The sequence below is a fragment of the Nyctibius grandis genome, chromosome 18, assembly GCF_013368605.1.
Source record: "Nyctibius grandis isolate bNycGra1 chromosome 18, bNycGra1.pri, whole genome shotgun sequence".
Lineage (NCBI taxonomy): Eukaryota > Metazoa > Chordata > Aves > Nyctibiiformes > Nyctibiidae > Nyctibius > Nyctibius grandis.
The window spans coordinates 1,601,110-1,617,255 of record NC_090675.1 but is presented as its reverse complement, the minus strand read 5'-3'; the positions used below and the strand labels follow the sequence as shown (position 1 = coordinate 1,617,255).

General features: G+C 46.9%; 1 protein-coding gene across 1 annotated transcript in view; it reads right to left on the bottom strand.

The window, feature by feature from the left end:
- Positions 1-16,146, bottom strand: part of SLC43A2 (solute carrier family 43 member 2) — a 33,779-nt gene that overhangs the window by 6,108 nt on the left and 11,525 nt on the right. Inside the window, exons 6-13 of the mRNA XM_068415640.1 lie at positions 10,123-10,215; positions 9,156-9,289; positions 8,512-8,714; positions 7,743-7,886; positions 3,884-4,022; positions 3,313-3,445; positions 2,306-2,379; positions 482-605 (exon numbers count right to left, since the gene is read on the bottom strand). Coding sequence (XP_068271741.1) covers positions 482-605; positions 2,306-2,379; positions 3,313-3,445; positions 3,884-4,022; positions 7,743-7,886; positions 8,512-8,714; positions 9,156-9,289; positions 10,123-10,215 — 1,044 coding nt within the window. The remainder of the gene's footprint in view (positions 1-481; positions 606-2,305; positions 2,380-3,312; positions 3,446-3,883; positions 4,023-7,742; positions 7,887-8,511; positions 8,715-9,155; positions 9,290-10,122; positions 10,216-16,146) is intronic.

Genomic DNA, 16,146 nt, shown 5'->3' with positions numbered 1-16,146 from the left:
GATTTTATTGAGCTGCTCAGACAGACTCTCATCAAGACACCAGTTAGCCCTACCCTCAATAGCCACTTGGCTTTTTGGACATCACCATCAGCAACCCAAAACTGACTGGTAATCGGAGCTAATAGCTCTTGAGGGAACAGAGTATTTCTAATGCATTTTTAGGTCCACGCAGATTCGCTCACTTTTACCTGACAGATTTTGACTCGCCACACAAACTGTTAGGAGGAAGCACTCCTGCAGCCTTCTCCCTTCCTCCTTTTCCATACACCAGTATAAGGGTTAATTGCTTTCCCTCCCCAGGAATCATTACTCACACAGGGAAGGGTCTCCTGGACAGCACCAAGGTAACAGCCAGCTGAGGGACATGTAAAATTCCAGCTGTTTTTAACCTTGGTCCCTGCACAGGAGTCCTTTTGTTTTCAAAGAAATGAGCCAAAATCATGGTAACTACCAAGCTTTCACATTAAATTTCAGAACTTGCCCAGAGAGGGTCTCCTTCCAAAGGTCCCGTCAATGCCATAAAAAGAGGTTGCTGCAGAAGGGCGAAAAGGGCACTGATCAACGACTGCAACCCTGTCAAGCTGCCAAACTGAGTAGAGGGGTAGCTGTCAACAGAGAAAGCAACAGCATTATTATATGTCACCTTGACTGTTCACGTCACCCAGATCAGATTACTTTCCCAGTCGACTAACACAACAGAGCACAGTCCCAAGACAGGCATAACATGAAGAGCTACCCTCTCCTGGACTTCTGTATAACTACCTCTTTTTATAGTATTTAGCTTTACCCAGTTGTGTGCACAGTGCTCTCTAGAGCAGAATGCAGCTGGTGACAAGGCCGAAGTTCTCCTCTCCAGACTATTTTCATCCTGAGCCTCATCCCGAGCTCTCAAACTTAAGTAGTATCAGATCCAGCACTTGTTTTGCAGCTGTACCGTAGGCAGGTGGAAGCGCTTATACAAGTTAAAAGCAGGGCCTCTTTATCCAGGTGACAGCATTTGTGGCTGAGCAATCCTTTTCATCTGGTCATACCAATTTGCTCCCTTTTAGAAGTGAGTGAAACCTGCACAACAGGTAGTATGTGTTTTCCTTTTTAGAGGACAAGTCTGATCCTATGTCAAACTAAACAATACTGTTGATTGGAAAGTGCTGAATATCAGATACTACTAATGGAAAAATAAATTTCAGGAACAGCCTAACATCTTTCTCTTTCCATGACTGAGCAGTGTTTAAAACAGGGTCAGGTTAAACTAAGCTTAGAAAGAAAGAAGTGGATCAAAACCTTCAAATATTCAAAGTAGTCACATTCAAAGCAAAAATATCTCATTCCAGGAAGTTCCAGAGAGTTACAATGGTCAAACAGGATTAGTTTACAAGCAAGCTGATCTGCACAGCAACAGGCATTTACCTTGGCCAATACAAAAATCTTTTGCTTCTAGCTGCCAGGGAACCAAAAGTTTATGGATTTTTGAAGCAGAGTCTTAGATGGGTTTTCTAGTCTGGATTCCCCAGACACTGGGACCAAAAACCTTTGACAAAAGGAGTCTGAGGAGTTGTGGAGTCTCCATCCACAGAGATATTCAAAACTCAACGGGACACAGTCCTGGGCAACCTGCTCTAACTGGCCCTGCTTGAGCATGAGGGTTGGACTAGATGGTCTCAAAAAGTCCCTTCCCACCTCAACGATTCTGCAATTCTCTGAAAGATAACAGCTTCTTTCTGTTCCTCTGTCCAACAGCTCAGGACAGAGGGGCAGATCTGTTTTCAAAACCAAAAACATTGCTTAATAGCGAAGAGAGTATTTAGATTCAGCTATTGATAATTTCGATAAGTTGGAAACAGGATGGATGATCTGCCCTGGGAAAGGGAGTAGGCATCACTAATGGTATCTTGAGCAATGCTTTACCAGTGTAATTTCAGAGCAGACCAGTAGCAATGTATTCAATTACGTTAATGTTTTACCTGGACACATGCACATAGCTAGTCATTATAAGACAAAAAAAAGCCTTGAGTTTTTACTATATAACCTTAGTGTCAATAGCCTGCTCTCACCTGAGGCCCACATATAGCTGTGCCTGTCTCACTGCAGTAGCTGTGCCAAAGGGGTTAGTGTTTCTAAATAAGGAAAGCATCAGCTAGGACTTCAGTCCAGCTACTCATATCCAGAGATGACTGAGAAAAGTTGCATCATTTTTCCCCTCTGACCATGAAGACTTCACTTCCTGATCTCCCTCTCACCTGGACAGCTTATCATCCCAAACCAGTTTATCTGGCCAGCCCCATATTATAAGGAAGCAGAGACTTACACAGCTGCATAGAGGCCTCCCACAGCCGAGTGGATGAATCCTCTCACAATTGTGTGCAAAATGAAGGAAAGAATCTGGAAAGAGAAGCAGAAAAATGTCACATCCCAGATACCACCTACATGTGCCAGACCCCAACATACAACCCTTCCTAAAAGCTGTTCTCCTTTCTAGCACAAAGGTGGGCTTGAGGAACCCAGAACCAAAGCCTGAAAAACCAGCACAAGGGAAGCAATGCGTACTTATCTCTAAAAGCGCTGCTTTTCCTTACTTTGCAGAGACCAACAGGTCGTGCCCCCTGAGGTTAACCACACACAAGACCCATCTCATTTGTAGATGGCATTGCTGCAAGGACATGTCCCCAGCAACCTGTGGCCAGGGTGACAAGGCTTTTTCATTGCACTTGGGGCCAATTTAGTTAATTTTCCACAAGTTATTGCGGACAATATGCAAGTATGAGCAAACTATATGTTTGCCTACGTCATAAAGGCATGTTTAAGTATAGCATAAAATCACTAAATTCCCCTGCCAAAAACAGGTGGTGCCACAAAATCAATATCTTAACAGGTTTATAGTCCCACAGGTACCATTGGGCATAGCATTCGATGCAGAAATAACCTGCTGTATATATCAGTGTCATGCTTCTTACAGCAAATTTTCTGACCACCAGCAGCTTAAATCAAGCCCAGGTTAAATGCACAGACACTGCTGAGAGGATCTCAGTAGGAAAGTATTTGTTGCTACACAGCTCAGCTGCAGAAACTTCTAAGTGTGAATAAATTGTGGATCAACACTGACATTTTAACTATAGCTGCTTGGTATTATTTGTTTCAACTCTAAGACTGGGGTTCCCAAAGCACTACGGAAGTGTCCCAGCAGTGCCAGAAAGCCCTCCTGCCACCAGCTGGTTCTGCTGGCTTGCAGGAGCTCCTGGCATTGTCCTGCCTGTCATTTTGCCAGGACCCACGCTGCCAGCCCCTCCAGCACCCCCACCCATTTGACCTAGTCACCTGCAATGGTAGATTAGGAATAAGACAGGTGATTCCAAATCCAACCAGCAGGGCATTTGTGAATGCAAAGGCGTTGGTGGCATTGGTGATTTTCTGGATCTGACGATCACGCTTTTTCTTTTTCTTGCCATTTCTGGAAGAACAGCAAAACCTATGTTACAAAAAGCACTTTCAGCAGCTACTGGAACTCACAGCGAGATTCTCCGCATACCATATCAAGCCTATCTAAAACAGTTTGGCTAGAGGTTTGCTAAGGAGGTGGTGGGATCTCCATCAGTGGAAGCTGAGGAACACCTGGGCAATTATTTCAGTGCTGTTGCTCTTACAGTTAGGCTAGAAGGGAAGTGAGAGCCTCCCCTGCTACAATTTAAATTTGCTCTTCTTGACAGATCTTAGTGGACATGGAAGATAGTTTGGTCCTTTCCTCTGCAATTATCAAGTCTCCCTTCAGGCTCTCTTTTCTATACCGAAGAACCAATATTCTTTTCAGCCTTTCATCACAAAACACATTATGCAGAGCAGAGAAGGCCTGCAACCTGCCTGCATGTCCCGTGTGGCGCACACTACGCACCGCTCAGCGTTGTTCTCCTCGTTCTCTTCTGAGCTATCATCGCATTCTTTCAGCCGCCAGTCCATGATGTACCCGATCACAGGTGCTGTCAGCAAGCACAGCAGTTGCAATACCCCAAAAATGGAAGTGTAGAGAGCCACTGCAGGGGAAAAAAGATTAGAAAAGTTGTCAGTCCAAGTAATACCGTAGCAGCAACAGAAAGAAAAGACTACAGAAAATAAACTGTTCCTCCTCCTTGATCACCTCTCTCACTAGGAGCCCAGACCCCACGTACTCACAGGCTAACAGGCAGGGCTGACGGAGCTGGGACACCAAAGCCCCACTTCATCATTTAGTCTCCCACAGGCACGACATGAGAGTGGACATACTGGGCACACTTGCTTCAACCATTCTGATCCTGCACTGGTATTCTCTGAGCAACATCAGCCCAACAGCAGGTGGGGCTCCAAAAATGGGACCCAGCAACTGCTTAGTGCCAATGAGGTTTATTCTGGCTAGGACCAACAGGGAAAGTTCTTACAGGCAATATATCCTGCCTTAGTCATCTCTCCTGCCTTGCTGGGAGCTGCAGCTACATCTTCTCCAGCTGGGAAGCTCCAGCAAGGACAAGCCAGGCTGGGAAGGTGAGGACTAACCCATTTTGTGCTGAATGGACAAGTTTGGAGGCAGGGGAAAGGGAGATCAGCAGCAAAAAACAGCATCCGAGAGCAATCGTTAAAAACCTCAAACTGATGAAAATCCCCCACATGTTCAAGATAGGAGAAGCGTCTACATGGCTTGCTCAGGGAAAGCTGATGCCAGCAGACTTAGAAGAAAACACCCCCTCCCATTACTGAACGGTTCCCCCACCCTGCAATGCTTTTTTCCACTTCCTCTCTGCAGCCCACGTGATGGATTTGTAGACATCACACAGAAGGGCTGGTGAGCCATGGTGTACCACAGCCCTGAAAGAAGGATGTAATTCTGAAACTGCCCATCTCAGCACAGAGTGCTTACAAGTTACAGCACTAAGCAGAACAACCAAAAAGAATTTTACTTTGTCCCTCCCAATGCGTTTCTAGATCTAGCCAAAGCTAGATCAGCCAGGATTTATACCAAGATCAGCTTGGTAACAGAGAGAAGTTTCCAACAAGCCTTTCCCTCCTATACAGTTGTAGCAAACCCCAGCAGGGCTGCCTTGCTGGGCCCAGGCATGGCACCTGATACTTTCCTGGCTCCAGCTGCTGGCAAGGGAACCAAGAGGAACTTCCAACTCCAACCTCACATTCATGCCCCCATTACCTCCGCAAAGGCAAGCCCTGAAGTGGCCCCACATCCCATCTCATTATAGCAACTGCTGTAGCCCAGAGAGACAGGTGGCATCAACCTCTGCCAAGACTCCTGGAGCTGATTTGCTGTTGTCCGGTTATTTTTTAACAGAGGTTAAGAAGCAAGCCATGCTGTCATGTTTTGCCTCTTCATGCTAGTCTGAACACTTAATCTTGGGCTCTAAACAGCAAGAGCAGAAGCCAACTGGAAGCAGGGAATTACATTTATGGGGTCAGCAAGAGAAGATAAGAGAAGGAGAGACAGTAGCTGCTACAAAACAGGGCCTCCTTAATTTATCTATCATCTTAAAAAATGTTCTTTCCTGAGGAGGGGAAAAAAAAAAAGAGAACAATACCTAGCAAATACCAGCAGAAGTAGATATGTCAGAAGCAGAAGCCTGGATAGAGCAAACAGACAAGGGGTGCACACATGGGCACAGCCCTTTACATCCACTGTTCTACCTCTTTCCCTCAAAACTATCCTGAGCAAGCACCTCATACAGCTGAGTTTTCCAGCCCACCTTGATTCTCCCCAGGGTCTCCAAGGATTACCAGGTTTGAAAGCAAGGTGACAATTTATGAAAGATGCAGCCAAATTTCACGTTCTAGACACAACAGGTCTACTCTCACTTGCCTTCCTACAACACAGTTATACAGTCATTTACAGAGCTAAGTGAACTCCTCAGCTTCTCCTCCGTCTTTTGGGGGTTTTCAGAAGATCAGTAGCCACAGGCTGACTGCTTTTTCCATCTCTAGGTTTAATGACAGGTCCAAGTCACCATAATCTGCACAGGAAGCAGGACTTTATCTATGTTATTAGCCGTTGGAAGGGGCTGCCCAGGGAGGTGGTGGAGTCACCATCTCTGGAGGTGTTTAAAAAAAGACTGGACATGGCACTTAGTGCCATGGTCGAGTTGACAGGGTGGTGTCAAGGCAATGGTTGGACTCTATGATCCCAGAGGGCTCTTCCAACCTGGTTGATTCTGTGATTTCAAGGACACAGTGCCTCATTGCAACTTAAAGACTTTACTACCTATCTGAATGGTTTTCCCCACATCCTTCTCTCCTGTTCTGCTCCTGGGGATATTTAAGTTTTCTCTGACCATAACACTTGCAGGATTGACTCAACTCTCTTCTTCCCTTGCCAAGTGCTCCTGAGAGCAGTTGCAGGTGGAGGGGGCTCTCATGTTCAAGTAAATAACTGCAACAGGTACAAGGAATCCAAGGGAGCAGCGTCCCATCCTCTCCTGCTCTGCACAGATTACATTGCTAGAGAGCTGCACATCTTGGAACTGCTCTTGCAGCCTGACACTAGACAATACCACTGTTTTGCTGATGCCATGGAAACACCAAGACAGCAGACTGCACTGCGAGCCCAGGCTGCATTCGTGAGGAGGAGGAGGGGGGAAATGGGAAGAAATCTCAAAGGTGGCACACAAAAAAATGCAATACACCCAAGGGGCACAATCCCTTTTTTAATATGGAGCTTGATCTAAACAATTAGCAGGATATATAGTTAACATTAGTTATAAAATACCAAGGAGAGGTGGAAAAAATGAAAGAGAAATAACTAGAGCAAGCCACAGTAAAAAGAAAAAAAAAAATCAGTGTGAAAGAGTTACAAGGTAAGCAGAAAACTAAGCTGGGTTAGGAAAGGTAGGCAGTGTGAAGTTTGTCCTGTTTACTGTTTAATGTCTAAACTGGCTCTTGAGCCAGGAGATAAAGAGCTGAATGCTGCAGGCTGTCAAAGGCTCAAGAAACAAAGCAATTCAGGGAATGCCAGGGCACTTGGAGTTTCCCAGTTTCCTTCCCTCCCCCAGAGCTCACTCCTGTTTTCAGAGGAGTGCCTCTTGATTTATCAGCTTCATGCAATCCAGATTTAACAAGTTCAAACTGGATCTTACTACAAAGGACAAAAAAAAAAGCTAAGTCTTGTTTTGCAATCCTGGGTATTTTCAACAACAGTAAACTAATGTACTCTTTCCTGTTTGCTCCGTGTACTGAATCAGAGCTATAAATACAGCCGAGTCCAGCACAGCGAGCACCCCTGAGCCTCCCCGGCACACACCAGGCTGCACAAAACAGCTATGACTTCACTTCTCCCACCCCCGGTTGCTGGGCTGAGACACCCAGTCCAACCATTAGTCATGAGAGTCAGCTGCTCTGTACTTCGTGCTCGCTTAGGATAAGCAAAGCAAATACCTGATGAAATAGGTTTTCCAATTTAAAAAAAAAAAAAAGAATTATCACAGTCCATCCTGAGAGGGTACTTTCAACAACCCATCTGGGGAAATAACATGGAATAGTATTTAACAGACACTGGGCTAAAATTAGCTTGACATTCAAGTGTCTACCTCACTGCTCCTCTGTCCTGGGCTAGTTCCAGCCCTCCGCTAGACCCTACCAGCAGCTGTCAGCCGCACTCTGACACCACGAATTGCCATACACGGTGTATCTGCTGAGTAATCAGGCTCACCGGCCTCCTGCAAGGACCAAGTCTGGGTCAGGGCCCAGTTCCAAGGAAGCAGATAAAAGTTTTCAGGCTACCCTACCTTGACTTTCATCTCCAGACAGAAACTCAAGGATGGTATTCATAGCTCCCATGTAGAAGATGAGCCGTAGCTGAGTGACACACATGGTGATAAGGCTGAGCAACAAGATAGGACTGAAGACACTCTTCATGAAGGAGGGAGAAGCTGCAGAAGGAATAAGAGAGTCTCTGAAAAAGGCAACAATACCTTTATAAACATGTACAATTTCAGAAGAGGCTCTGACCCCTGGGTTAGCAGGTCTTCTCCTAGCTAGTCATCCCAACACTGCGTGCCAGGAGTTCACAGTTCGCAACTGCCTGGTGCCTTACAAGCTTCCATAAGGAACAGCTATAGATGCTTGGAGTTTGGCTACCAGCAACTGGGGCAAGGGGAACAGGAAGAAAGACTCACCTAATTCTGTGGGTTAGAGCAAAAGGAAGCTTCAAACCATTTGCTTTGGCCATCCCCCTGATTAAGGAAGGCTTGGTCACGATGGCAACAGTCTACCTAAGAGACAGCAGTGACCAACTGTACTGTCCTTCTGCAGCCACACCAGTTATCCATGCTGTTGTCTCCACCACTGGCAACAACATATGGTGTGTTTAGGCAAGTACACAAGGACAGGATTCCTTATATAACTGTACTTGTGTTTAAATAATGGTGGCTGGCATGTGGCCCTGGCAACACATGGATCACGTATCACTATCTCATAAACAGGTCTGGAGCAGAGCAGAGAGGCCACCGGCCTGGTGCCAGCACAAGCACCCCTGGGGCACTCATGGAACCACACCTGTGTTGTCAGGCTGGCATTTCACTTCTAGGTCCACCGTAGACAGACAGAGCTTGTTGTTTTCTTGCAAGGCTGTCGGCTCCTTGGGACCCTTCATGGAGCTCCCCACGCTGAGACGGCGCCCCACAGTTGTTACTTGCTTGTAAAACTGCTTCCCAGTGATTTTGTGGTCAAATCCCAGCCAGCTGAACTTTATTTTCACCCTGTTGGGCAGTAAAGAGCATGACAGCTGCAACACAGGATGGGGAATCAGAGGCAGCGAAGTGGCAGGAGTCAGAAAGGGTATGTGTGGATTCAAGGCACTAGTTTCCACCTACAAACCCACAAATGGTCTGGATCCAGAGCAGAGAGAGATACTTCCCCCAGGCCAATTTGGCACAGGTCAACATAGAAATACTTATGACTACTGACAGATCATTTTCCTTCATAATTCCTATGCTTTCAAAAGTTCAACTTTCCACAGGTATTCACCAGTCAAGACTTAACGCTAACGTCAGACATAAATCCTCCACCTAAGAAGGAAAGGCAGCAGTAAACAACACGCAAGGGAGTTCCCTCCCCGCTCCTCTAACTTAGCCGTGCCAGCACTTTCTAGAGGATTAAGAATGGGATCAGCCCTCAAGGCCAGTCTAGAGGACACTTACGTATAGTCCATGTCTTCTGGTCCTGGGAAAGGCTCCAGTGGCCAGTTGAAGAAACAGTTGAGGAAAACCAGTCCTGCACAGCTTGCCCAGACAAGCAGAATAAGGATGAAGGAGACCCCAAAGTCGTATATAACCTGGAAATCACAAGGGAATATGGTTTTGGCTGTGAAAGCAGAAAGATACTTCAATATTCTTTGAATGAGGTCTGAGAGGAAGCTGTGGGAAAGAACAACATGCTACATTTAAAACAGGTTTAACTCAAGTGGTAACAGAAAAAACTGTTTTGTGACACGCAATCTTGGAAAGAGATATGTATGCACACCTTTAACAGCAGCTATAGCAACAACAGGACCTCTGGGTGGAATAGCATGCAGCTGTGTTGCAGATGACTGCCATCAAAGGTTCTCATCTAGGACTTCTCCTTGGAAAGCCAGCAGGAACTTCCCTGCACACTTGAGACTGGTTTACCTTTACTACATCCCCCTTACGCTAACCCCACAATGAAACATTTCTGGTTCAGAACCACTAAGTCATCTACCAAGGCAGCCCAAGTGACCATCTCTTCTGTCCCTCCCATGTTGTTTGCTGCCTCTGAACTGTGTTCAAAGCCTGGGACAATCACACAGATTAAATATACACGTGTATTAAAACACATAGAAATACACTCCTTAGAGTTTAAAAAAGCAACCTTTCATGAAAAAGATCTTCAGTTCTTCACTTCTACTTAACTCATTTAACATTTTACTGTCTATTAGCAAACAGACTGTTCTCTTTGCAGTATCTGTTGAGTTCTAGAGGCAGACACTTGGGAAGTCTTTAACAGAGGGGAACTGAATCTTGCAAAGGCACATCTCTTTTTTAAAAGTGCTTTAACAAACAGTCCTCCTTTCTTGCCACATTATTGCTAAATGGTGCAAGACTCCAAGCAGCACACCACCAGTCATGAATCACGATCCCACGGCCTCACCTTGATTCCTGGAAAAGTCACAGCAGAGGAAGCATAGGAGCCAATCATCAGAGCAATGAACGTGGAACGAAGGTCACCAAACATGTTGGGCAGCTGGGGAAAGAAAAATTGGTTGAAACAGGCTGCTGCCAAGGGAAGGGAAGAAGAGGGAAAAGGGAAGAAGGCTTTCTTGAGGAGATATTGGCATTTAGGGTTAAGACTCCTGGATACCAGAATCTGAAGCAGCCAGTTTTACTCAAGAATGACTTAGCTCTTCAGGATATTGCTCTGCAGGTTGCATTGGTGTCTGCACTGTCAGGGAACATCTACAATCCAAGATTTACTTACTTAGTGACACTGCTTTTTTCCAGACTGATGGCATACTTCGCATTGGTTACCTTTAGCACAGGAGTGTTTGCTCCAACCCTTGTGCTTTCTTTTAGCATTCCTTACCCCAAGCCTGTAGCCACCACCTCTTTTCCTCTCAAGTTCTCTACATATCACCCTCTTTTTAGTCAAGAGTTGTTAGACATAGGCTGTGACAGCTGCACAGTCTTTAACATACCCTGCAACACCTTGAACTGCCAGGTTTGTTTATGCATCTTGGGTCAGCACCCAAATCTTTGCAGTAGACCAGAAAGTTCCTGTTATAACAAGAAGGAACAGAGACAAACACGAACTGTGTTGCTGTTTGCAGTTCCATTTCTAGCTAGGTCTCTGGCTGTGAAAGCAGACTCTCCCTACGAGAGGGGCTAAAGCCGGTCATTTCTCCATCAGCTGGATGGCTCAGATGCCCAATCACACTAGCTTGGAGCTAGGTGCAGGAAGGAAATCACAAACACTGGATATCCAAGCCTTTATTGCCTGGTGCAGCTATGAAGCTGCTGAACTCTGCAGCAAGAAGCAGGCAACAGCACCTCACGTTGCTATTCCTGCCACCCACCCCACTTCACTGCCTGGCTCCCATCAGATGTGATGGCATTGCTGAGAGCAGCCCAGGCTGGTTCTGCAAGGATCTGTTGGGAGAGCAAAGCTTTCGGTAGGGACAGCTAGAAGCAGCTCACAGCAGCCACTTCTGCCACCTCAACAGCAAAAGCACTCCCAGGCTGACTCTCCAGCCCCTGCTTCCACTCAGGACCCACGAGCACAGTGGAGCAGGCAGAAAGAGCTGTGAGACCTTCCCACTCTCCTGGGAAAGGAGGAACTCCATGTTTTTCTACAAGTTTCCATCACTAACTAATGATGGTTTGCGAACTGGGAATTACAGGGAGAAGCTTGAAGTTGTAGGCTACAGAGAGCTCAGCCGATACCTCCTGAAGCTGGTCAATGGGCAGAGCTTCTGCTGCAGGCAGGCAGATTTCCCTCCCACCTCCTTTTTCAGGTCACTTACTCCCCAAATTCACATGGGCATCACGACCACGTCAGCCTCAGAGGGCCTCAAAGCAGGACACTGCGGGTGCCTTCTAGGACTGAAAGCATAACCAGCATTTTATCTATTTAAAGATGCTGCTGAACAAAATGATTCAGAGAATATTAGACCAAGTCTGAGCAAGCAAATGCTGTCATCACATTCCCCTTCCACTGCTGAAAAACAAATCCATCTTTCCCCAGAGCAGCATATAAGGCAAGCAAATCTGGCTTGTGTCACGGCAGGGCCAGCGTGTTTACAACACAAGTATTCCTGTGCAGGAACACTCTAGGATCCATCTGGCTGTTTATCATCCCTCTGTCTCACTGCAGAGCTTCCTATGCAGTGCGGTCTCCAGGTCCTCAGATAACCCCAGCCAGGGAACAGCAGCAGCGATGCGCTGAGCCTGATGCTGCTGGTGAACCCCGAGCAGACACACACGGCGGAGGCAGAAAACGCCGCGCTCCTCTGCAGCGAGGATCCCCACACCCATCCCCACATCCCTGCATGCGGGAGAGCTGCCAAGAGGCTGCTTTCAGGAGCTGCAGAGAGGAAACGGCAAAAGATCCAAAGGTCTGTTACCAGGCATAAAAAAAATCCCTTCTTGGAAGCAGTAGCCTAAATACACACCCCAGAAAACAGCATCTGCAGAATACAATATCTGCAGGTTGCACAAAAAGGCTAGTCGCTGTCACCAGGCAGGGCGTTCAGTCAACCTGAAATACCCCACATCTAAAATAATCTCCAGAAATTACAACAAACAGCTGCTCCTGCTGGGGAGCTCAGAGCAGGGCAAGAGCTCCACAAACACAGCTGCTTCTTGGCTCACGCTGGTTTTCCCCAGAGCCCCAGAGATCACAAAAAAGCCTTTTTCATACAACAGACAAGTAACTCCCAGGTGGATCCTCCTGCTCTGAGGGCTACTGGAGCCACAGAGCAGGCCTGAAAACAAGCAGTCATGTCCGGGAAAACCCAAGTCTGCTTCTGCCCCGATGGGGACAGAAGTCCTAGAAAGGATTTCAGGAAGTCTCTAGCCTATTTGGCACCAAACAAGCAGCTGGATTAAAAAAAATTGGAGATTTAAGGTCTTATCAAACGCAATCAAAGCAGAAACTGCAAACACTGAGCACTTGGGAGGAAAAGAAATATGAGACTACCTGGAGGGCCAGAGAGAGGGGAGACAAAGGGAAAAAGCAGTCCATACCCAGACAGAAAACCTCTCGGACCGTGAGTGCCAGCACTGGCAATGCCTGGGCAGGTCTTATCTAAAGACCAGCTACTAAAATAACACACAATATTTACTAAGCCGTTTTTCATGCTGTCTTTATAGCAGCAAGCATTGGAAAAAATGAACCCTAGAGAGAAAAAAAAAACACCAAGCCACCAACCAAGTGGGTTCTTTGTTTTTCTGCCACCAAAAAGATCTGATCCTCATTCTGATCTTATCTCTGCAGGCCAGAAGGGACTCTCCTCCGCTGACTTCTGCCCATTCTGGTATGGCAGCCCCAGTTCCCTAAGACCTACAATAACAGACACTCTTACACCTTCTATTTAAGGATCAATAATACTCAATGTATTAATAATTTTATGCCCCATCTGAAAGATACTAACTTAATTTTGCCATACCATAACCATTCTTTTCCTGGAGTCCTTCATTACAGGTACACAATCCTAAAGTGATAAAATAATTTCCTCTTGCAGATTATTTTCTCATTCACCCTATAGTGAGTTTAAGACCTTCGATCATTATTTTTTATACTTTTTTCAGCTTTTTCCTGGAGACAATCCATACACAAAAGATACCACAGCAGTATTACCAAACCTAGTATTACCAAACCCAGTTTCCCTCCTCTTGCAAGGACTGTTTGAAAGAACAGTGGAAAAAGTCAAAGGATGAGAACTAGAGCACTGGAGAATGGTATTTCTGTTCAAGCTAAACTTTGTTTTCCCTATCAGGGGTATATTTGGAAGTTATACAGACACTAAAAATACATTCTCCAGGAAAGCCTCAAACTGCCCGCTTTGTCCAAAGCCCATGGAAACTCCTGTTCCCATTCTCCAACAAACAAAAGATCAGAGCCCAAAGTTTTCCTAATATTTCCAAGCACAGAAGATTCCCTACACAGAGATGCCCCCCCCCACCCCACTCCAATTAAAGGGCGCTGTTTGTAGCAGAAAATAAGAGCAAAGCAGCTGTAATTCTTTGAAAGGAAAACAGGGCAGAAAACAATCTATAAAAGGCTCTTTGTGGTAATTTATCACACATGTTTATTTCTTTGCATGAAACAGCTTCGGAGCAGAACCCGCGCCAGATTCCTGTGTTGCTGTCAGAGCCACCAACACAGATCTGTTTCCATTTCCAATCTTCACTTATATTGGCTAAGACCAAGTCACGAGGCAGAAATCTCCCCTCTGCATTTTAACAACAGGCACAGCCTGACCTTGTTCCCAGAACTGGGCACAGCACCGCTCGCCCGCTCCCCCTCCTCCCCAAACCACAGCACGAGGCACCCAGGAACAGCAGCTTGCTTTGGCTCCGCAGCTGACCATGTGCCTCCATGATACCCTGGGGACTCGTTACTGAAAAAGGCTTTAAACCCAAGAGGCAAAGCTTCGTGGAGAACTGTCCCAGGCTGCAATCCTCAGAGTTCCCATTCATCCCTTGTACAGGCACTGAGGATCCCCATCTCCTGCCCTCCCATCACATCACTCCAGGTGTCCCAGGAGGTTTCAACACCCAATGAAGCACCCCAAGCCACAGAACCTGAGGAACACCCCAACCCCACAAGCTGCAGGGGCTCCCTTCACAGCCACCCTGCTACGAAGCAGCAACTGTGACCCGCTTGGGGTGAGGGAGGACCAGCTCATGCACCAGTGGGTTTGACCCATTTCCTGGAGCGCTTCAGGTCACTTGCAGCTGGCAGGAGAAGGAAGTCACCTTGCTTTGACTTGTGCGTGCACGTGCGTGCTCGGCAGTCAGTGCCTGTGTCAGCCAGAACAAGCTCACTTGGCACCAGAAGTTGATTAGCACTCACCGCCTCTGTGTAATGAATGTCCTTAAAAAGGTCTTTGAGTGTCCCCTTCCGTCCCCTTCCAGCGCTCGCTTCAGCCTCTCCTGGGCACCATGCAGAGCACTGTGCGTGCGAGCCACACTGCCCACAAGCCATGTCCCTGCCATCCCCATGTCCCTCCCTTGCCAACCTCCCTGTCTCCATGGGCCACTGGTGGAAGGGACCCACAAGAGATCACCATGTCACCAAAGATCACACTTAACACACCAACTGTGAGCACCCCAGCTTGCAGGGACAAAACAGTAAGTTGCCAATGAGCAAAATACACCTGCTTTTAACAGTCACCACCACAGCTACGCTGTGATGCAGGTGAAGAAGTGCTTCCTTCCCACTTTAGACTATTGTTAATCCCATTCACGTGCCTCAGGTACCCAAACACCTCTGTGCAGCTCTGCAGGGAGGCACAAGCAGCTACAGCTGAGTTTGGATTTAAGAAGTCAGGCCTGAAGGCACCTCAGCTCCTTACAAAACACACTGCTGCCTGGAGAGGATGGGCTCCGCTGAGGTCTCCCTGGGTGAACTCACAGCATTGCTCCTTGCTTCAGACCTCCTCAAGGCTTGGATCTCTTCTTGGAAGAGTTGACCTTTTTCCTGCAGCCGCACTTCCTTAGTGCTGCGGAACTGCCTCACTAATGAGGGTGCTAATAAGCGGCTCTGCTTATTTCTGCTGCTGCTAAAAGCCACAGTACAGCATATCCAATATATTTCTGCCCTCTCCTTGCCCTCCCAGTGGCTCTAAAATAATCTGTGACCCCATAATAACCACCCAGAGAGACAATAACCAGTGCTGGCAGCAGCAGGATGGGAGCCCTCTCCTCTCCCACAGCAGCACTGATGTGCTCCTCTCTGCCTTTTATTTGAAGTGTGGCAGAATGACATTTGCCCCATAGTTCTTTGGGACCACGGCCAAGGCTTCCAGTAAAGAACACTACATACGAAGGAGAGACTGACGTTCGCACAGGGTTTTGAACGCTTTGAACATATGAAAACAGCAGCAGCAACATCACAGTACACCCAGTGATCTGTAAACCCAGCCTCTGCCAAATTTAGGTCTTGGCAGTTCAGCCCGTGTTAAATCAGAGGTAACCTTAACAGAAAGCTTTACTTCAACAGTAAGTTTCAGATTTGGACTGCATTACCTGGAAGTTTTCAACCACAGCTCAAGAAACATCAGTGCTTCCCAGATTGCTTTCTGTGAGACTTTCCACCCAGCCCTGTTTCAGCCACACTTGACAAGGATTCAGGTAATGAGGTAGGAAATAAAGCAACTACTTAGAGGACAATACTGCAAAAAGAACCTCAAAATGTAGAGATCCAGCTGACCGTTGTTGACCAATGCTTGCAATGCAATCCATGGACTACACAGACGTAAGCAGGCTGTGCAGATGGAGCTGGGGGCATTCAACAACGCAGCATTTCTAAGGGAACCTGGAAGGGACCCTCACCGTTCTGAGGGCAAAAGCTTTTGTGCTCAAGAACAACCATTCTCCTGGGGTGAGATGCAAACTGCGCTTGCAGAAAGCTGGTCATACCCAGCTGCAAGGGTTTGTGCCCCGGTGATCCTTC